Source organism: Squalius cephalus (genome assembly GCF_949319135.1).
Source record: "Squalius cephalus genome assembly, chromosome: 8".
NCBI lineage: Eukaryota > Metazoa > Chordata > Actinopteri > Cypriniformes > Leuciscidae > Squalius > Squalius cephalus.
The window spans coordinates 10,061,655-10,084,353 of NC_137129.1; the positions used below are offsets into that span (position 1 = coordinate 10,061,655).

At 37.6% G+C, this 22,699-nt stretch overlaps 2 protein-coding genes across 9 annotated transcripts in view; one reads left to right on the forward strand and one right to left on the reverse strand.

Moving 5' to 3' along the window:
• The first annotated feature begins 74 nt into the window (after positions 1 to 74).
• Positions 75 to 4,377, forward strand: klhl38a (kelch-like family member 38a). Its single transcript, XM_079879641.1, has 4 exons — positions 75 to 367; positions 1,174 to 2,530; positions 2,609 to 2,714; positions 2,943 to 4,377. Exons 2-4 carry the CDS (start codon positions 1,175 to 1,177, stop codon positions 3,230 to 3,232), a joined length of 1,752 nt encoding a protein of 583 aa, XP_079735767.1. The 5' UTR covers positions 75 to 367; position 1,174; the 3' UTR covers positions 3,233 to 4,377.
• Positions 4,378 to 7,863: 3,486 nt separating this feature from the next.
• The window catches only part of spire1a (spire-type actin nucleation factor 1a), a 45,021-nt gene continuing 30,185 nt past the window's right edge, over positions 7,864 to 22,699 (reverse strand). Inside the window, exons 7-20 of one of the 8 annotated variants that reach the window (XM_079880021.1) lie at positions 22,656 to 22,699; positions 22,424 to 22,553; positions 20,473 to 20,514; positions 17,868 to 17,915; positions 15,899 to 16,068; positions 15,695 to 15,788; positions 15,443 to 15,585; positions 14,604 to 14,621; positions 12,650 to 12,676; positions 11,282 to 11,419; positions 11,050 to 11,120; positions 10,930 to 10,957; positions 9,771 to 9,925; positions 7,864 to 9,688 (exon numbers count right to left, since the gene is read on the reverse strand). The exon at positions 22,656 to 22,699 is cut by the window's right edge and continues 43 nt beyond it. In XM_079880021.1, coding sequence (XP_079736147.1) covers positions 9,439 to 9,688; positions 9,771 to 9,925; positions 10,930 to 10,957; positions 11,050 to 11,120; positions 11,282 to 11,419; positions 12,650 to 12,676; positions 14,604 to 14,621; positions 15,443 to 15,585; positions 15,695 to 15,788; positions 15,899 to 16,068; positions 17,868 to 17,915; positions 20,473 to 20,514; positions 22,424 to 22,553; positions 22,656 to 22,699 — 1,358 coding nt within the window. In that variant the 3' untranslated portion in view covers positions 7,864 to 9,438. The remainder of the gene's footprint in view (positions 9,689 to 9,770; positions 9,926 to 10,929; positions 10,958 to 11,049; positions 11,121 to 11,281; positions 11,420 to 12,649; positions 12,677 to 14,603; positions 14,622 to 15,442; positions 15,586 to 15,694; positions 15,789 to 15,898; positions 16,069 to 17,867; positions 17,916 to 20,472; positions 20,515 to 22,423; positions 22,554 to 22,655) is intronic. The other 7 variants (XM_079880022.1, XM_079880026.1, XM_079880023.1 and 4 more) reach the window with 7 other exon arrangements.

Here is a 22,699-nt window from a genome sequence, read left to right on the forward strand (position 1 = left end):
TGGGTTACACAAGCCTGCCAAGGGGTGTGCTCAAGCCCTCGACCCCTTCCTCTGTCCTCCGGATAAGCCTAGTTCTCTTGTCACTGCCATAGTAAACACACAAAAAGAATGGCGCACGGCCTACCGCTGAGGGAACAAACAAGGGGAGGGTCACATGTGAGACCCGGAGGACAGCAGCCCTCCAGACTATTCTAGGTAACTGGAATGTATACAGCGACCTCATGGCAGACTCCAAACTTGAGACCTCATGTCTTTCTCCATGCCACTTTTGACTGTGTCGTCTTTGAGAAAGAAATTCGGGAGAAATGTATTTGCTTTTATCCTGCTGAACTGTGTCTGATTCACACTGGAACTTAAGAATAAACAGGTGAGTTCAAGAGCTACTTTAAAAATATAAACAGGACTGAATTCATGTACAAATTGCAAATTCTGATATAGGGCATATGCTTTTCCTGAATTGTAGTTTCCTGCTAGTTTATATGTAGTTCAAATCTAGATATTTTATGTTACATGTTTGATGAACTAGAGAATTATATTAAAATCCTTATTTATTGAGGTTCTCTTATGGCAGTTATTGTTACTCAGCCATTTTCACAACTGATAGTTTGTTGTCTATTTTGAAGCTGTCTTTTTTTTAAATGAGTGCCACTGAAATGTGATATGGTATCTTTTTTCTCTGGGGAATACTTTCAGCCTTGTTGTGGTGTCTCAGAATGGTGATTAATAATAAGAAAAAACAATTAGCATCCCAAAATAGACGTCAGACCGGCCCATGTGACTTGGAGTGAAATAAAATCGGTAGCTGTCTCTGGGGTGATTAGACGACTTAGTGTTGATAATAGGCCCATGAAATGTCCTGGTCTAAATGGTTAGGCTGTCAAGGGCAAACCTACCGAGGGGATCAGAAACAGCTGGCAAGTGATACAACGGCGTTGATAAACTTAGCTTTGATTGGGAAATGTAGCCAAGGGTTACACGTGAATGCATTAAAATGATTTAAGGGACACTGGAATAGAACATCCGGGGTGATAAAGTAACAGAGAAAGAGAGCTTAAAGGGAGGGAGGATAGGCTGTGTAGTGGCCATGACAAAAGCAAATGGTAACTTCTTACTCATCGTGACTGAACGGGAATGCTTATTTGCCATTAAACTCTCAATCCTTACCCTTTGCAGCATGGCTAGTACATCAACAGAGATCTTTCCGTTCAAGGACCAAGAGCTCCCTGCTCACCTCCTGTTTCAGTTGAACATACTGAGACAGGAGCAGATCTTTACCGATGTGATCTTGTGCATCGAAGACAGGGAGATCCCGTGCCACAGGAACGTCTTGGTTTCCAGCAGCCCATACTTCCGAGCCATGTTCTGCAGCAACTTTCGGGAGAGCAACCAGACTAGAGTGGACCTGAAAGGGATCGCATCGGAAGTCATTGAAGGTGTCGTGGATTACATCTATACTGGTACCATCACCATCACCATGGAGCTTGTGCTGCCACTGATGCAGGCGGCCTCCATGCTGCAGTACGGGAGGCTCTTTGAGGCCTGCTCCAACTTCCTACAGGAACAGCTCAATCCGGAAAACTGCCTGAGCATGATCCGGCTCTCGGAGATCCTTCACTGTGAAAGCCTCAAGGAGAGAGCCAAAGAGATGGCCGTGCGGTGTTTCTCGGACGTAGCTGCTTCCGAGGACTTCTGCGAACTTTCCCTTCCAGAGCTAATGTGCTACCTGGAGGACGACCGACTGTGCGCGGAGGAGGAGCAGGTTTTTGAGACGTTACTTGCATGGATCCACCACGACCCCTTCTCCCGTCGAGGAGCCATTCACGACCTCTTCAAGAAGGTCCGGTTGCGGTACATCCATCCAACGTACCTCTTCCAGTTCATCGCTAATGATCCGCTCGTCCAGTCGTCTACACTGTGCACTGAGATCATCGAGTCTGTGCGACGTCTGATGTTTTCCGTAAGCGCCAAATGCACTCGAGAGCTGAAGCCTCTCTGGACCACACCGCGTCGCTACACTTGCCGAGAGACTCTGGTGGTGGTCGGAGGCCGCAAAAACAATGAACAGACGTCTCGGGAGGCACTTCTCTACGACGAAAGGACTCAACGTTGGCAGTGGCTCGCTAAACTACCTTTGCGACTCTATAAGGCAGCTTATGTCTGTATTCACAGCATTCTGTACGTGGTGGGTGGCCTCAGTCTTAGTCTGATATCTGGAGACAGTGCGGTTAGTGCCACAGTGTACACACTCTCATTGAAGACGAACCAATGGAGGACTGCCGAACCCATGCTGGTGCCAAGGTACGCCCACCAATGCGTCTCCTACCTTCACTTTATCTTCGCTCTTGGTGGAATAGGGCCGAATAAGCAAATCTCAAATGCGGTAGAGCGCTATAACAGCATGTTCAATCAATGGGAGGCCATGGCGCCGATGCCCACAGCTGTCCTACACCCTGCAGTGGCGGCCAACGACCAGAGAGTTTATGTGTTTGGAGGCGAGGATGCCTTGCAGAACCCAGTGAGACTAATACAGGTAACAAAAGTCATTCGGAAAAGATAATCTGTGCTTCGCTCAAGGTGTGATCCCACAAATACCTCTCATCTTTCCAAGGTTTATCACATCTCCCGCAACTTGTGGTCTAGACTGGAAACCAGGACAGTGAAGAACGTCTGCGCACCTGCTGCAGTGATAGAAGACAAGATTTTTATTGTTGGAGGTGAGTAAATATTTGAAGAAAAATATGCAACATACATTCCAATTTTAGTTTTCATGATTAATCAGAGCATAATTCAATGAATAGAGCAACATTCAATAAATGTTCAAATGAAATAAGTCAAGAGGAAAATTCTTGCCCCTTCCTATAGGATCATACAGTATTCCAGCCATGAAACATCTGTTGAGTTGATGCATTAATTAAACTGCTGTGTTTTGACAATCTTTTTAGGATACACAAGTAGAGTGATTGCCTACGACACCAAAGCTAATAAATTTGTGAAGTGTGCAAACATGAAAGAGAGGAGGATGCACCATGCGGCCACAGTCATCAATAACAAACTCTACGTGACCGGAGGACGCTTCCTCAACGCTCATGATGTCATCGAGGACTCCGACTGCTTTGAGTGCTATGACCCTAAAACAGACGTGTGGACTTCTAAAGGATCTCTACCGTACAAACTGTTTGATCACGGTTCGCTATCGCTGATCTGCGTCTCCAACCGCCCCAACCCACCATGATTGCTCAGGGGGTGCAACATCTCTGCTTGGGCGTCCCGTTCGCTCCCCTGCTCATTAAGGGAAATGAAAAATATGGGGCCACAGCTGAGACTGGAAACCATCTGAGGAAGGTTGCATTGGTTTGTGGGTTGAGTATATCTCAGCTGTGGCTTTGATGGTATGCTGCTGGTGCTCGCCAGCATCTGTGCTGTCTTAATCAAAAGAGATTTGAGCTGGCAATTGCAAGTGTCACAGTGGACCTCAGGGAGTGAGCCCAGGACCTCAGAGCAAAATGGCAGACTTACGCAATGCACAGCTGTCCCTGAAGAACTGCGACCCAAAAATCTTTAGACAGATGTTTCTCATCAGAACAGCTCGAGCAGCCAATTTTTTAGTCAATAGTGCCTTGTTAGCCTGAATTTAATTAGAATCCAGGAGATGTGACAATCTTTTTAGCCAGTGTAAAATCTGCAAGCATAAGGACACGAGTATGTGATGGAGTAATTGATGAGGTGAAGAGAACATTCCCTCGGAGCTATGGTGTGTGGTCGGTTCTGTGTAATTAATAAAGGCTCAAAACAAAACTAATGGATCATGAAATGCTTGATGTACCATGTAGGCTAAAAGTATGTGGACACCTGCTTCTAATGAACAGAGTTTATTATTTCTGCTACACACATTAACAGATGCATAAAATCAAGCATTCAACAGGGTCATGCATTTCAAATCAACCAAATTTCAGAAACTTCCCCAGCTCAAATATTTGATTTTGTTTATATTTTTTCTGAAAGAAGGCAAACATAAATAGAGATGAAAGCCAAAATATGAAATGTTATGGATGAATATTTATGGTGTAATCCACTATTTATGCATGAAAAATTCGATGAAATGCTTTTTCCCATTTTGAACTGTCACCGTTGGCATATAATGCATCAAAGATTGCTAAAGTCAACAGATTTTACTGAAAGACCTACCAATCTCAGTGTAAAAATAAAATAATGACTCTGCCATCTTTCAAAAGACATTTTTACCATCCTGTAATCTGGCTCCAAATCTCAGGTGAAAATTGTCAGTTTGACGCCCCTCTAGTGGATTTTTCTGCCAATTTATATTTATTACATTTAATTTTATGGCTTTCTTCTTCATTTATGTATTTCTTTCCCCAGAAAAAAAAAAAAAAAAGGAAGATCAAAACCTCTGGTTGAGTGGACACGGAATGACCCAGTAAACATTTATAGTATAGGGCCCATTTCTGTTCCAGCAGGACAATGGACCCCTTTCTGTTTGTAACTCAATAATAGGGTAAACCGCAATATAAATACTGTATATTTTGCATTCCCATTTGCTCCAACAGCAAAACAATCAACTTTTTGACTCCAATGCCCCCCTTTATCCGAGACAGTATTTGAAGACACTCCTTAACAGTTGTAATAAATCTTTAAAATTTTAATAAAGATTAAGTTGATGTAACTAAATATAAATAATTTTAAGACTTGTAAGTTTGCCCAGCCCCCCGAGTAACCACTGCATTTCAACAACTTTCCAACTTTAGAGCAAATTTTATTTTAAATTGAACATATAAAAAAAACTAACAAGATTTATATGTCAGTTATTGTGGAAATGCAGATGTGGCATTACGGTAGGCCATGCGATCCAATTAGGTGCATCATGAATTAACATAGTAAATGAATTTAATATAAATCATTAATCCATTAAAATAAGACTTTTTGGGTTTCTCGTTTTAGGCCCTTCTGAAGACAAAAAGTTCTATACATGTATAACATTTGCAGAAGGGATAATTCACGCAGCACTAGATTATATATATACAGTGCTATGCATAAGTTTAGACACCCATGCTAAAGTTGACTAAAAAGAGGAATAAAAAATCATCTTTTGGAAATTGAACCAATTTTCTTTGTGAATGAATAATGTATCGTAAATAAATAAATGTTCTTCCTTAAAATACAGGGTGCATAAGTTTGGACACCCCTATGTTAAATTCCCATAGAGGCAGGCAGATTTTTATTTTTAAAGGCCAGTTACTTCATGGATCCAGGATACTATGCATCCTGATAAAGTTCCCTTGGCCTTTGGAATTAAAATAGCCCCACATCATCACATAGCCTTCACCATACCTAGAGATTGGCATGGGGTACTTTCCATAAGATCATCTCTCAATGCAAATCAAACTAGCTATTAGGCTAACTGAAATAAAACCATGCCAATCTCTAGGTATGGTGAAGGCTATGTGATGATGTGGGGCTATTTTAATTCCAAAGGCCAAGGGAACTTTATCAGGATGCATAGTATCCTGGATCCATGAAGTAACTGGCCTTTAAAAATAAAAATCTGCCTGCCTCTATGGGAATTTAACATAGGGGTGTCCAAACTTATGCACCCTGTATTTTAAGGAAGAACATTTATTTATTTACGATACATTATTCATTCACAAAGAAAATTGGTGTCCTTAAAGGTTGGATTTTTCCTAATTTTTTAAATTAAGGCATTAAGTTCAGTTTCCAAAAGATGATTTTTTATTCCTCTTTTTAGTCAACTTTAGTATGGGTGTCTAAACTTATGCATAGCACTGTATATAGATTATATATACGTGTGTGTGGCCTGGTAAACCCTACATTATGGGGACAAAATGTCTCTACAAAGATGGTAATATCCGAAATCCTTGTCCTTGTGTGGACTTTTTTTTATCCCCATAAGGAAAACAGCTTATGAAATATCAGAACGTTTTCTGTGATGCAGGAGGGTTAGGGTTATAGCCTATACACAAGTGGATAGAATATACAGTTTGTACAGTATAAAAATCATTATGTGTCATTATGGGAAAGTCCCCATTAAACATGAAAACACAAAGTGTGTGTGTGTGTGGTGTTCAGGTTTACACATTATTTTGGCCATGTAGTTTATTTCCCCTTTGTGTCAAAATAGCTTTGATTTAAAGAAATGAAAATATGACTTTTGAAAGAACAAGTGCTTGTTAGTAATGATTTGTGTTTTCTGCATTGTGTTAATCTCAAAGCCCTGTGCCTTGCCAACATTTGGAAGAAGTTCTCTTGTATGCACACTCGATTATTAAATAAAAGATGTGGGCTTGAAGAGCCCTGACATCTTTGAAGACACAAAGGACCAATGGATAGAGATTCAATTAAGATGTAATGCTGCTTTGAAGCTGTCTTTTGACCTTACCTTTGATGAAATAAGGTAAGAAATATCTGTTTGAACTGGACTAGTGACTAAAAGAAATGTTGAAGGATTTCTAGTCTATTCATTCATACAAACCGATCGATTCAGCTTAGTTTTCACTGCACTTTGTCATTTATGGTACACAACTACACACTGAGCATAACAAAGAGGTCTGACCGCGGGAGGCTCAGCGTAACCGGAAGCACAGCTGGTCTCGCGCAAAGAAAGTACACACACCTCAAGCGTACATAGCCCTTGACAACTGTTGTCTTGGTAACAACCAATCAGACCGCCGGACAGGCTTGTTTTGCCACTGTCATCTCAGTTTAGGGTTACAGTTCACTATCATCTCTCTTTCAGCTGAACCTCAGTGGGAATCTGTTTGTTTGTAAATGAGTAGGCATTAACTATTCAGGCCTAATGAAACAAGTTGACTGTACAGCTACAAATAAGCCCAAAAATAAAATATTGAGACCGCTAGTTTTTACATACTGTTACTCAAATGACAGAAAATAACTCATATTGAGGCATATAGCCTACATGAGATGAGAATAAATTAACATTTTCCCTAACAACCACCATATTTTTCTGCTCATTCTGCATATCCGCTCACAAGCTTCTTAAAGGGATAGTCCCCCCCCCCCCCCCCCCCCCAAAAAAAAAAAAAAACTTCTGTAATTTACTCACCCTCAAGTTGTTCCAAACCTGTAACATTGTGAGTTTCTTTCTTCTGTTGAACACAAAAGAAGATAAATGTTGAAGAATGTTGGTAATCAAACAGTTGACGGTATCCATTGACTTCCATAGTATTTTTTTTCCCTACTATTGAAGTCATTGGCTACAGTCAACTGTTTGATTGCCAACATTCTTTAAAATATCCACTTTTGTGTTCAACAGAAGACAGAAACTCACACAGGTTTGGAACAACTTGAGGACGAGTAAGTGATGACTACATTTCGGGGTGAACTATCCCTTTAAGAAATGTGAACTATGCCAGAAGTCAGCCGTTGAAAGTGATGTTTTTCTGCCCTCTAGTGGAGAAATTAAATTCTGTCTCTCCCCTGCTAGTTTATGTCATGCATCCACAGCTATTTAGATAATCAAATGTCAAAATCATAAGGAGAAAACATCCTAAATGACTCTAGAAACCCTATAGTTTATCCATAAGTTTGTCACTAGTTTAAAAAAAATAGCTTAAAAAGACAATCAATATTCAGGTTCATATGTGGAAAAGTTTGCATTATATCTTGAGGCTTGAGTACATTAATGGATCTCGTTTAAACTGCCAGCATCATTAAATACATCCTCACTGATTATATTATTTTTCTTTATTAGGGTTCCATAGAGATTACGGTTTTAATATATCCTAGTGATGTTATCTCTCATATGAGACAGTATCATTCCTTGACATATCCAGGCTGATGATGATGAATGTTATAATATCAAATGCAATTTCAAATGTTGAAATTTCAAATGCTTTATTTATTGGCAATTCTGTTTCTTATCCTAAAAAAAAAAAAAAAAAAAATCATAGATTTCATCATGCACACCAATCATTCTTTAGCTTAGAGGAAGGCAGTACAGTCAGTTTTGCACAAAACAGAAGAACAAGTCAACAGGCCTGTATACCATCGCAGTGCATGCGTATTTATAAGTGTGCACGTGTTTTAAGTAAGGAAAAACTGAACAAATCTTTCCAAAAACCCTGACAAGACTTAAGTACCTTCATATTACGAGAGACTCCTAGGGTCTTTCATTGCACAAAATGGGTAATTAATAATATAATATAACATAATTTACAAAGTTTTAAGACATCAAAATAAACGTTGTTGAAATATTACAAAATATATTTCGAAGTTGAGAGAAGGTTCAAAATGAACATGAAAAGAAAAGCGAAATTTGACACTTAAAAATAAAAATCATTATTAATATTATAAATCATAGAACTTTATAACAATAGAGCATATTTTAAAAGATCAGTGGATCAGATGAGATTCAGATATACAGCATGTACATAAACATCATATCCTACAAAAGTCATTTCCTATTTTAAAGAAAGAGTTGGTTGGTTTTCCCCTTCGGGCCGTCACTATCTCCGGTAAGTGTTATTGACTATGTACATCAGGTCCAAGACACATATTGCTCAGATAGTGGAGATTTGTTTGGCACAGCCGATCACTCCTTTATGAAACACTAGAGCTTTTAGCATCCGCTCTAAAAAAAAAAAAACACACATCTTTACCCTCGTCTTTGACTAAAAGCTCAAAAACACTGCCATCAGACAGAGGAAAAATATATATCTGTAAGTACTCTCTGTAATTATCTAAAACGCCATTCATTTGGACCGTGTCACTATTACAGCAGCGATTTTAACGAACAATAAGAAAAACATTTGGTAAGACTTGATCTTGAATTGTTGTGGAGGCTGAGTTCATCAACAGTCTCTTGGTCGACTAGTTCTTCCTAAAAGGGGAAAATTAGTCCGTTTGGATGCCTATTTACACCTATATCATTTAGGCTGATCATTCAGCTACTATTTACATACAATTGAACCACTTTTCTTTACTATATTGAAAAATGTACATTCAGGCCTTGGTTCTTTCAGTAATCAAAGCAGCCTTGCGTTTTCTTTTTCACACTGTCATTTTCATTTTCTTCCTTGTTAATTCAGATTCATCTGTTTTTGATAAAAGCTGGTCAAAATAAGTTTAAAGTGTGTTAAACTACATTCCAAAGCTCCAATCACAGAATCAAACCATTTCCTGAGAAGGCTGGTGCTTAAGGACTCATGCTGGAAGAGGGACGGCTTTATTCCTTCACCTCTGGCACTTTTTAAAATGGAAAAGAAGAGGTATCGAAGGTACGTTACAAAGCTAATAAAAGTGGCCGTACTGTCATACGTAACAAAACACCTTTTACATAGCAAGCTTATTTCTGTCTGGCACGTTCACAACAGGCGAGAACAGTTTAAACAGGAACGCTTTAATAGGAAGGACCATGGACCGGGAAAGTTCCAAGCACTTGGGATCCTAAACCTCTTTGATAGTCCGTTCAGAAGGTTTGAAGTGGGAAGAACTGGTGTTGGACATGTAGACGGAATGGGTCCTGCGGTGCAGACGGGCACGTTTGGTGGTCAGGTTACGCCTGCTGTTGCTGATGATGTCGTTGATGAACTTCTTGCAGTCCACGCAGACCTCCATGGTGCTCCAGTCCTCCGTGAACTGCTCGGGAAGCTCCACCTCGTCTTTGGAGGACGAGCGCTCGCCGTGCTTTGATGATCTGAGAGGGATCGTGACAGGAAATACTCTTACTGGAAGCTCTTACTGTGGCACAGATGATACTCATGATTTCTGAAGCTCACCTGGACAAGGATCGCTGAAAGCTGTTGCGCTTGTGGCTGGATGCGGAGGAGGTCTTCTCTGCCGGGGCTGATGCTCCAGACTCCTTTTTGGGCAGAATGCTGGGGCCCAGAGAGGAGATGGGCAGGCTGGCATGGGGCTTGGAGGGCAACTTCATCTGAGATGAGAGGATATGAGGTCATTAGCAAATTGAAAAAAGTCAGATTAACACCTTTATTCAGCAAGGATGCAACAAATTGACCAAAAGTGACTGTAAAACATTGTGATAATGTCACAAAATATATATATTTACAATAAATGCTGTTCTTTTTATTTTTCTATTTATCAAAGAACATGAAAAAAAAGTTTTCAAGAATGTTTTCAACACTGATAATAAAAATAAGGTTTCTTAAGCACCAAACTAGCATATTAATGACTGATTTATTTCCAAAGGATCATGTGACACACAAAACTAGAGTAATGGCTGCTGAATATTCAGCTTTGCCTTCACAGGAATAAATTGCATTTTAAAATGTATTAATATAGAAAACATACTGCACAATATTACTGTTTTTACTGTATTTTGATCAAATAAATGCAGCCTTTTTGAACAAAAGAGACTTCTTTTAAAATAAAGATGACCTATTATGCCCTTTTTTTACAAAGGCTTGATTTAGTTTTTGGGGTCAACTAGAATTTTCATGCTTGACTGTTCAAAATACACATAATTTTTCACATATTTTACATTATTGCAGCAACTCTCTTCTCAGTAATGCTCTGTTTAGTTCCTGTCTCTATGAAGCTCCTCCTTCCAATAAGCACACTGTTCTCTGATTGGTCAGTGTGTTGTGATTGATCAACCGCTTCGGCATGTTCCTATCTGCGAGTTTTGACACACTACTAGCACAATTAAACCAGGTCTTGCCCCCTTTTTTTGGCTTGGACATGAATATTTTAAATGAGTACAATGGAGGTGTTTCAGGGAGTTCAGAAACAGCGCACACTGATATGGAGAACAACTCCCTTTGGGGTGTACATTGTAACTTTGCAGACATTTTTCATGCTCAAACAGCAACATTACACACTAAAGATAGTTGTAAATGTGCAAAAACCATAATAGGTCCTCTTTAAATAAATAAATATTAATGCAAAGTAGCAATGAGTTAAAGATGTTACATTTACCTTCTTACAACACTGTGAACAAACAGGCCTGTGAGAGTAAAAGGAGAAGAAATATGATTCCACTGCACATCGCTACCTTGTTTTCATTATTTAAATTTCTGAATGAAAAGCTCCACCCACCTCTTACAGAACTGGCAGGTGTAGGACCAGGTGAAGAACGAGAACTTCTTCGTCCGACACGAGAAGCAAAGCTAACGGAATAGATTGCACAATTAAACACTTACTGTAGTGAGCTGCCAGTATTTTAAGCATCATACAGTAGGTGTGCTCCAAAAATAGAAGAGTATTTCAATAAAGCTTGGGCTGTACATTTACAGTGGGCAGTGAATGTACAAGAGTAGAGAAAATGTACCTTTCCTTTCTTCAGCGCATTATAAACCTCTTTATACTGTTGGAACTTCTCCAGCTCTGCTTTAACAAGAACCTGTCTGATATGCATCACCTCCTCGACGGTCAAAGTCAGGCACTCGACAGGGTAGCAGAACTCCTCCTGAAACAAACACATCACTTTCACAAACATGCCGAAGGATACGTTGCATATTTAAACATGCCATGCTGTCACACCCAAGAATGAGGGATGGAAAAGCTATTACATGCTAGACCACGACTCTGCAGGGTTTCACCCTCTGCCAAACACAACACGAAACAAAACCAACACCACAATGGAGATGGCGGCTAAGCAATGTTAAAGGGATAGTTCACCCAAAAATGAAAATTCTGCCAGTAATTACTCACCCTCATGTTGTTCCAACCCCGTAAGACTTTCGTTCATCTTCAGAACACAAATTAAGATCATTTTGATAAATCTGATAGCGGCCTCACTCCTCCATAGGCTTCTAAGTAATTGAAACTTGCCAGCCCAGAAAGTTAGTAAATACAATGTTTAAAATAGTCCCAAGTGACTACAGTGGCTCAACCATAAATTTATAAAGCGACGAGAATACTTTTTGTGCGCAAAACCCCCCCAAAAATAACGACTTTATTCAACTATTAATTTTCTTCTGTGTGGGCCTCTGAGTGAGTTCACGTAGTGTAACAGCGCAGCGCTTCTGGGTTGTACGTCAGAACATAAGCTCACTATTGGCCGACGCTGGTCATGTGTGTGATGCTGGTGAAAAAGCATTCTTGTCGCTCGTCTCAGTGGTTTAGCCACTGTAGTCACTTGGGACTATTTTAAACATTGTCTTTACTAACTTTTTGGGCTGGCAAGTTTCAATTACATAGAAGCCTATGGAGGAGTGAGACAGCTCTCAGATTTAATCAAAAATATCTTAATTTGTGTTCCGAAGATGAACGAAAGTCTTACGGGGTTGGATCAACATGAGGGTGAGTGATTACTGGCAGAATTTTCATTTTTGGGTGAACTAACCCTTTAAAGGAATGTTAAACACTCTGTTCATGTTGCTATGCAATATTCACCTCTATAGGTCAAGCGTTGTATGAAAAATTTGCATATGAAGATGAGTGGGAATCTTCATGCTCTGTGCTAAAAAAAAAAAATGCACGGCGCCCCAAGACTAGTCCTTACCCAATTTAATAAGGAACACTGTTTTAAGCACACATAAAAGCCAATAGACATCTCTAATACTCACATTCAATCACCTTAACTACCACTCGACAAGACAAATCATCACTACAAAATAGACTCATATTGGCTTTTATGCCCCTTGTCACCCAGTGTTAGTGTAGTATCATCAATATGTAGTTTAATAGGACGTACCACACGACCGCTGCCTAATGCGTGAGCCTGACCAAAGAAAACAACATGGCTATTATTTGATATTTGTTGAAAAATGACTGGAGTATAGTTTCATGTACAAAAAAAAGGAGTGTCACTGATACTCCCTAAATGATATAAAACAAGTAAATGTTAAAGGAGAACTCCGGTCAATTTTAACATTGAGCTCATTTTATTGTACATTTGGAGTGCTGTCAATACAGAGAACAACTAAAGTAGTCGATTGCCGAGTTCACGCGCATAGGTTTATCACGCGCGTGAACTCGGCAATCGACTACTTTGGACTTCAACCGAAAAACAGGATGTAAACAGGTATTTGCGCTGGCTTAAATAACATCATTTTTATACATATCTTTTACATCTACTGCAGTCAGACTCACTCGTGTTCACTCTGAAGGAATCACTCACATTTTCTGTGCACTTGTAATGACACATCAAGGATGTTAAGAGGCTAAAAGCAGGTTTAGTACTTGCCCCATTGAAGTCAACAGGGTGCAAATTTTAAAAATAGAATAACTCGGTGTAGGCAACACCGATTTTTGTAGTTGTTCTCTGTATTGACAGCACTCCAAATGTACAATAAAATGAGCTCAATGTTAAAATTGACCGGAGTTCTCCTTTAAATAAAAGTAAATGAAAGTATATTTTAAATGGGCAGAAAGTCTAAGAAACACTAAGCCACTGTAAGAAAGAAAGCAAAGACAAACCTATTTTAAAAGCACACTGTTAAATTGTTGTTAAATTATAAATTAAGGGGAAAAAAGAAAATGAGGCATATCTATCCACTGGTATATAATATAATATAATATAATATAATATAATATAATATAATATAATATAATATAATATAATATAATATAATATAATATAATATAATATAATATAATATAATATAATATAATATATAATTAGTGCTGTCAAATAGATTAATTGTGATTGATATTGCATCAAAGTCTGTTTATATAATATATGTGTGTATGTATGTATGTATGTATGTATGTATGTATGCGAATCTGAAATTTTCGTAGTGCCATCTGAAATTTTCTTCTAGAATTATCATTTTTATCAAGCTTGTATATTTAAGTTCAGTAATTTCACTTAAATGGCGATGCAAATTACCTATTAATTGTCATTTAAGTGAAATTACTTAACTTAAATATACAAGCTTTATAAAAATGATCATTCTAGAAGAAAACTTCAGATGGCACTTAGAGGTTTTTGCATCTGAACTCTTCATATATATATGCGCGTGTGTGTGTGTGTCTGTGTATATATACATAAACACTCATATGCATGTATAAATATATGTGTACAGTGAGTGTACTGAGTGTACAGTATATACAGTATAGACACGCACACACACAGAGACATACGTATATATAAATATAAACTATATACACACACATATATTATGTAAACAAACTTTTATGTTAGATGTGATTAATCGCAATTAATCGATTTGACAGCACTAAATATAATTATTGTATTATATTATATTATATTATATTATATTATATTATTAGTATAATATAATAATTATTACTTTGCAAATATGGCTGGCTATCTCTATATTATTACTTCACCTTTTTATTTAAATCTTAATTATAACTTATCAAAATCTAACACTCTTTGAATGATGCACATAACTTAAGCATTATTCAAAAAGGAGGAAGTTCGTTGAGCAATGTTGTCTTCCATTATGATCATAAAATCATCTTGATGACGGGTAACTGAAGAGATTTTAGTGTCGGCCCACTTCCTTTTGCAGTTTTCCCTACTGGCCATGCAACATTGTGCAACATACACACATGAAGCAACAGCCCAGCTGAAAGACTATAAAGCGATCTCACTGCAGATGAAATAGTGATGAAATGACTCCTCCAACATAATGCAACATAATCTGTGGGCATGAGAATGTGGAAGATGTGTGCTTTACCTTGTTGTCCGAAGACAGCTTCAGTGTAAGGCAGGAAAGGAAAGTAGAGCAGTTACAGCTCTCTATCTAGTGTACTGCAATAAAACTACAGTATCACTCACTATCTAGAATGGTTTAATAATCATTTTCATGTAAAAGGTCTGAGATTGTCAAATTTACAACCGTTCAAAGACCTCAGAGTTTTCGCAATCAGCACTGATCAGTTACGGTCCTTTAGGCAGGACCTAACACAGTCAGCATGGCTAAATCTGAAGCAGTCCATTTTTCATAAATTAAGCTTCATGTAGTAAATCTATCAATGTTTAGGGTACTTTTTTTTGAAAGAAGACTTCTATTTGATCAAAAATATAATAAAAAAAGAACCCAAACTTTTGAACGGTAGTGCAAGACATTATTCACTGAAAATCTTTCCCTTTTGGGATGTGTATCGTCAGCGTAGCTGCTTTCAATGTGTGAATGAGAATGAGACGAGAAACTAGAGCAGTCCCAGACCGCTCCCCTAGCAATACGCCCAAGCCCCCTAAGCAGCTGTATGGCATAGAGTAGCCTTTAATTGGTCTTCTAAATTGAAAATGAAAGCACAAGTTCTCCTTTAACTCTCTCTCTCTCTCCACACTCAGGGCCTGCAATGCTGCGGCAATGGACAGACTCCTGAGAATCTAATTATACTTTCACAAGACTCAGGACAGTTAAGTGTGACCACAGCCTGCAGCCAACTGACTGATCTACACCAAGTTATTCTCATTCACTGTCCTGGGATCCACTCAACAAGGAAAACAACTTTGCAGGCAGGAACATGTCAAAAACATGGAGCTAAAGAAAGGTTTTGTTGCAGTTACCAGAGATTTGGAGTTCTGGCGAGACGGAAGCAGGAAAGACTGTACGCTGGTGGGAGCTTCCTTCTCTATGGAGTGCCTCCTCTGCGAAGCGAAGCGTTTGTCAGGTTGAGGAGTGGAAGATATGGGCAGGAACTTTGGGGGAACTGGGAAAAGACAAAATGGAGTGCAAAAATTCAGTTGAAGACGAACCAGAGAGTAAATGACATGTTTTTGTTGGACTGCAAGTTCTGTATATTTCATGATGGTTCTTACTCTTTTTGCCCATGACGGACTCTGGAGATGTGTCCTCAACCAGTGAGGTGGATATGCTGGAGCTGCTGTCGGATTTTCGAGTGTTTTGGTCCTCCTGGAGTAAGAAAAAGAGGCTAATGCAATTAACTCCCACGGGCTTCACCTAGAAGTCTGGTTCAACATTTTGGCAGGGTTATTGCAATATAGAAAATATAAAACACTCACGTCAGAGTCTGAGCTGTCGAGCTCGGCCAGCGTAGGTGCTTTGAGCAACCTCTTCCTCTGGGACAGCGGCTGACCTCCGGCTACACCGTTTACAGGGCTCCGTGCCGGCGTCGTGCCATTGGCCAGGGACAGTGTGCTGACGGCCAACTTTCGGGGTCCGTCAGGGATGTCTGTGTGTGGATGGACATTATGGACATAATCAGGCACCAATCAGAACAGCAATGGCTTGCACATTAGGAAAAAGTAGACTTTGTTTACACTGCACCCAACTATAAATAGTTTATCTTATCTTGAGCACTAACGGTTCACATTAAAATTGTTCGCATTCAGATTGTTCGCACTGAAATTGCATCTGTCTGGTAGCCATGTCTTAAGCATCAGCCTGATGCTAAGAAACTGGGAAGTTTCCAAACAGTAAGTGGGAAGTAAGGAAGGAAAACTGGAAATGTTGTCCATCAAGGCATCTCGCTGTGTAAGGCGCATGAGTTACTGTATTTACACGTTCATGGATATACTGTGAAAGAAGCGGTTCACTCACTTGTTCACTCTTTTACTACAATTTCACTATAAAGGGAAAATTAGTGCATTCAGACACAGCTAGTAATACAGTACATGTCTTGAATGGCTACAAAACACTTGAAATCCAATATGACATTTTTGGAGGTAAAAATAATTAATTTTATTTGGATTTCAAATAATTTATCTAATGTACTTTGAATTATTAAAAAATATTTATTTTTTTGCACTCAGCACCAAATGGCCTAGGTGGTATCAGGGTGAAAGGTTATGCACAGTAGAATATAGTGATGAAATTACATAGCATTGATGTCCATAGCAAATTAAAATAGTGTAATTCACAAAATCAAGTCAATAGAAGACAATTAAGTCACAGTGTGACTGAAACAAAAATTCACAATTGACATTATGGCTATGGATTGATGATGTTTAAAAACAATATGGTTTAATAGTTTGGGGTCGTTGAGATTTTGATAATGTTTTTAAAAGAAGTCACCTATGCTCAAAAGTGTGCATTTATTTGATACAGTAAAGCAGTGATATTGTGAAATATTATTACAATTTAAAAATAACTTTTCTATTTGAATATATATATAGTATCTATTAAAATGTAATGTATTCCTTTGATGGCAAAGCTGAATTTTCAGCATCATTACTCCAGTCTTCAGTGTAACATAATCCTTCAGCAATCATTCTAATATGCTGATTTGGTGCTCGTTAAACAGTTTATATTTTTATTGAATATTTGTTTTTATTGAAAAAAAGTTGTGCTGCTTAATATTTTTCTGGAAACTTTGATAAAAAATATTTTATCTTTGATGAATAGAAAGTAAAAAAATCTGCATATATTTGTAATGCAAATATTTTGTAACATTACATTACATATGTCCTTACTGTCACTTTTGATCAATTTAAAGCATATTTGCGGCATATAAGTATTAATTTCTTCTAAAAATAAAAGTAATTAAAAAAAACTTTTGAACGGAAGTGGAAATTTCATCTAAAAACATTAGATGGTCTCATACAGACAATTCTCATGTAATGTAATGTAATGAGACAATTGTCTCATTACATACAATGTATGGGACTCTCACACAACAAAAAGCATTCAATCAGATTATTTAATATAATAAAGACCAGTGATGCTACAGCTGAGATGCTGATCATTTCTATATTTAGAAAACAAATATACAATGTAAAAAAAAAAACATCCATCTGTCAATGTTCCTCTAGATATTTCTAGAACAGACAGAGTATAAAAATAAACTGCAGCATATTAAATATTGATGCCTGCAGAGTTACATAACCCCTCTTAAACTAGACTAATCCTCATTCAGAAATGAATTCTGTGAGATCTGTGTTTGATTCATACACAAGCTCTCAGAACCCAGGCATTTCTCGCACTGGGCTCAGAGGTGATGTGACAGTCATGCTTGCATCAGGAATACTTTACCTGAGCTTCGGAACAAGTCCTGTGGGGTGCTCATACTTTTGCCTGCGCCTAAAAAGGAACATATTTTTCAATATGATCCCAACAGCACAAAACAGGTCTTTCTGTACCTGACTTTCACACAGTAAGGTAATATTATCAGTGTAAACCACACTTAGGTTAACCAATCAGCAGCTTTGAGGCTAACTTGTGACTGTGACATCAGCACAATAAAGCACAAACACAGTGCATCCACAGAGAAGCAGCAGCCATACATGACAGAGGATTAGTGGGATATGGAGGTGGAAAGAAGTGTGCGCTATAGCAGAGGGAGGAATTATAGAGGAAAGTCCAGTGCAAACAGCCATATTGGAGGCTGGGAAAAACGGTTTTAGATTAAAAACTATTGGCCTTAGTGTATATGGTTTGTTTAATATAACGCAAATGAAAACAAGGCTGCAAGAGAAGGAAATACAGTGGGCTTTATTCATTAAACACCGACAACGATTAACTCCGCATTGCTTCCATTTGCGTAAAAGCTGAGCTTGCGGTCACTAATGTTGCCAGAAACTGCCAACTCTCATTGGAAATGAAAAATGCAGTCAGTAGCTATGTTTCCATCCACATATTTATATGCAAATTTTAGAATATGGCATTGACGAGATGCACATAAATTCTTAAAATATGCATAAAAAAAACGTGCTCAGTTGAGGTGAATAATTTATTATTCTGTAACAAAACATTTGCATAAACTATGATGGAAACGCATTTACCTGAAAATTTCTGGATGCGCAAAAAGAAAAAGACTGTCTCAACAGATCATGCGATTGGATAACTGGACTAACCTGCAGAACAAACTCATTGCACACCATCTAAAAGCCAAAGTGTCATCAAAATGATTTGGTATAATTACATGCCAGAACTATCTCACGCCTCTGAATGCAAGATAACATGACAGTGTTTGTTTTATACGATAGTTTAATTCTTCAAAGTTTAATTTGCAATTTTGGATGGAAACATACCTAGTGTGAACACTCCTTTTTTAAAAACGGTGTCTGGAAACTCCCAGGGGGGAAGTGGACAACATGTATTTTTAGGGCTGTCAAAATGAATATACTTGCATCGTACTTGCATCGAGCTATCAATTAAATAACGCAATTGTTTAAATCTATTTAACAAATAATTGTATTCTGTTGTTTTAACGGCAATAACTAAAAATGTATTTGGTTGTTACTTTCTTGGGAGAATTTCCTTGTTCATAACATTTGTGGATGGAAAAAAACAAAAAAAAAAAACATGATACCACCATAAATTATTAATTAAATGAGATATATATCCCCGACCCCATGTATGCCTCATTTTCATTGGCGTCAAATTAAATATGGTATATATTTATATAACCAAAGTCTATTCATAGATAAGAATATCACCCGGTTATTAAGAATTACAATAAGAACCAGGACATGAGAGTTACTCTCTATTCACAGGCCACAGCAATGGATATCCAAGTCAATCTTAACAACCATAACCAAATGTATTAAAGATGGCTACAAACATGGAAGAGAGTCCATAATTTAATATATTTGACTGATAAGCAAATACTGTAAGTCATTGCTTACAGAAAAGCTTATAAAAACCTAGATTTATCCTAGAGTTTTATTTGTTTGAATGTGTCTTACTTGGTCAGCCTGAAGTTTCAGAATAAACCTTTATATACCGCACACAGCTAAAATTGTAATAACTGATATTCCTGAAACTGGAATACACTACATGACTTTTTCAAATCTGAACAGATTTTAAAACACAAGGCAACATACACTTGACAACTCAGTGAATGGTTAAAGAAACTCTGCATCATACACTAACACCGTGTCTACACCAGATATATTATCTGATATATAACTTTATTGTCAGGCAAAGTCTGAAATTTGTCTTGCATTACATTAAGTTAATTCACACTTACAAGAACCATACCACGGCGCCGCGTGACACGACGTGACAAAAGCACATAGAACCCATTATAATCAGTGATGCTGTCTACACAATTAACACGACAGTAAACTGATGCCCCAATTTCTGCAGTACTTCAAGCGCTCACGCTACTTCTGACAAGAAAACCAAATGGATTTGCAATGGTCACTTTGTCGCGTCACAGTGTAAATGTCATGTCACAGTGTAAATGACTGAGGATCACACACACAACACCAGACTTTCAAGTTCCGAACACAACAAATTTGCACAGAAACGTGCCTTCTTGCTAGAAAATGCATGACAAATGAAAACAATGTGTTCTAAACTAGTAAACTCCAACTGACCAAAATCTGCAGACTGACTTTGACATTTGTCAACAGCTATCAACTTGTTCAGACTGCTAATAGGGGCAAAAGCTGTGTAGTGTATTCCAGCCTTTCCAGAATGCGATCCTGGCCTAAACAATATTAGAAGGATTTCCTTTAGACTGAAGGCACTGCCTTGTCCTCTTCCTCCTCTGAGGACTATCAGGATCAATGCCACGACCCCACCAGCAGAGGAGCGTGACATGAGGGTAGGGGCGACCGAGGAGGTCAGGCACAACCACAGAAGCAGGGTCAGTGAGCAAACAGCGGTAAAGCCACAGTGAAGTCTTTACCTGATGAATCAAAACTGACAGACATGCTAAGTGGGCGAATTACTGTGAGAGAGAGGCAGAGGTTATGGATGAAAAGAGAGGGAGGAAAAGATAAATAAAGCCATGGGTTAAAACAAGGTATTAAATGTAAATGCATTCAATGTCAGATATAAAGGATGCTGTTCTGTAAATCTGTTAATAAGCAGGAACACAATTCTACAACTAAGCAGCCAAATAACATGTAATTTCTTTTAGGATCAAGAAAGAATCCATGTTATTTTTTACAATTTTATACCAGACAACCACTATACAAGTAAAACTGACAAAGCTATGATTCACATTACGAAACTGAGGACTGATGAAGCTTTCTGACAACATATAATGGATAGCACATTCACACAACCATGTGAATACAATACAATCAAGAACAAAAAAAAAAAAATTCTCACAATCTTGCACCAGGCAACCACTATTTAACCTTAAAGTTAAAATGTGAGAAAATACTGAAGTACAGTCCAACTATTCACAAAACATACAGTAGATATTATTATGATAATCTCCTTTAAATTTTAAAGGTTTATAGACTGTAGACACTGAACTTTGTCTCTTGAGGCAGATGGAGAAAACAATACTCTTTTCACCACACGAACTGAAAATACGTCCATGCAAACTTTAAGCTTTATTAAGTCTGCTGCAAGCGACTTAAATCTTGAGACATTTATCCAATATGGATCAGTCTGCTATAATGATCGGCAGATTTGTGCTTGTGTAACTGTACAATCATCCACACAAAGAGCCTAAAGGCCTTTATGTATATGCACACATTCAACTTAAAACCTTACAATCTTTAACTATTGAATTCTACAGAGCAAATCTCAGGGCAAATACATTATTAGGATTACATACCCTCTCTATAACCTTGGAAACATCCAAGCTGATGTTACATGAATCTAATGTTGTGTAACAAGGTGAATAAATACATTTTAAAATCTCAATCCAAGGTGAGAAATATTAAAGATTTACAGCTGTAAATTAAATGGGCAGCACAGAGTTAGAGACACAGGGCTTTACTACAGACACTGTTAGAGGCTATTGAAAACTGCAATGATTCAGTATAACACAAGCAGCCATGCATGAGAATGACACACTGTCACACATCTGTACTGCTGTCTGTCATGACCTGAGGTCAATCTCTATCACATCAACACATACAGTACTCACCTCCCTCCACATGACTGATATACTTGATATTTAGGTTAACAGCATCAAGCAAGGTTTTAACGTAAATACAATGCTACTTAAAATAAATAATGTATACAGAATATGAATAGAATGTATTTGGAAAAATAATTGTGCACAGAACGATAAATGCACTGATAAATGATGAACACTAGCAGTCAAAAATGTGGACACACTTGATTAAAATATTCCCCATGATCTTATAAACCTTTTGATTATGCTTAAATCTTTAGAAACTGTGCCTACATATATATATATATATATATATATATATATATATATATATATATATATATAAAAAGAATAATAATAATAAATATAAATATAAATATATATATATATATATATATATATATATATATATATATATATATATATATATATCATCTAATGATTATTATTAACAGTTGTTTATAACATAATTATGTGTAATGTTTTCTTACTTATGGACAAGTTGGACTAGTTAGTGAAGTAAAAGCAACATTTTTGGTCACTATATAAATCCCATTCTTTTGTGTTATTTCATAGTTCTAATAACTTTATTATTATTGTAAAATCGGAAAAATTGGAAAATAATAAAAGAAATAAAGAAAGGGTAGATATCCCCAGATTTTTGACTGGTAGTGTATATAATGGCAGAATAAAAAATAAAAAATGTTTTATTAGTATATGTAGTCCAGCTTATTAGTCATATGCTTAAATGATGTGAAGAAGTGCGTGAAAGTGCACTAACCGAGTCTACTTCTACGGAGCATATCAGGTGAGACAGGCCTCAGCTTTCTCTCCGACTTGATCTCTTCCAGGATACGTTCATGAAGACTTGGAGGTATTTGAGGATGAGGCTTAAGTTTACGAGCAGAAGCCTTAAAGCACATCCAAACACACAAGGAACAATGGTTAAAAGGTTTGTGTTAATAGGTGTATAATTTGTAAGTAAGTGTATTTTTGTATGCTTTAATGCTCACAGGATTCAGTGGAGGCCTGGATCGAATGAACTCCAGTATGACCT

Excerpts from the sequence above, each read along its gene's own strand:
- klhl38a (XM_079879641.1), top strand. The coding sequence starts at position 1,175 with ATGGCTAGTACATCAACAGAGATCTTTCCGTTCAAGGACCAAGAGCTC. Across the intron at positions 2,531-2,608 it reads ACCCAGTGAGACTAATACAG|GTTTATCACATCTCCCGCAA; the intron begins GTAACAAAAGTC and ends CATCTTTCCAAG. Across the intron at positions 2,715-2,942 it reads CAAGATTTTTATTGTTGGAG|GATACACAAGTAGAGTGATT; the intron begins GTGAGTAAATAT and ends CAATCTTTTTAG.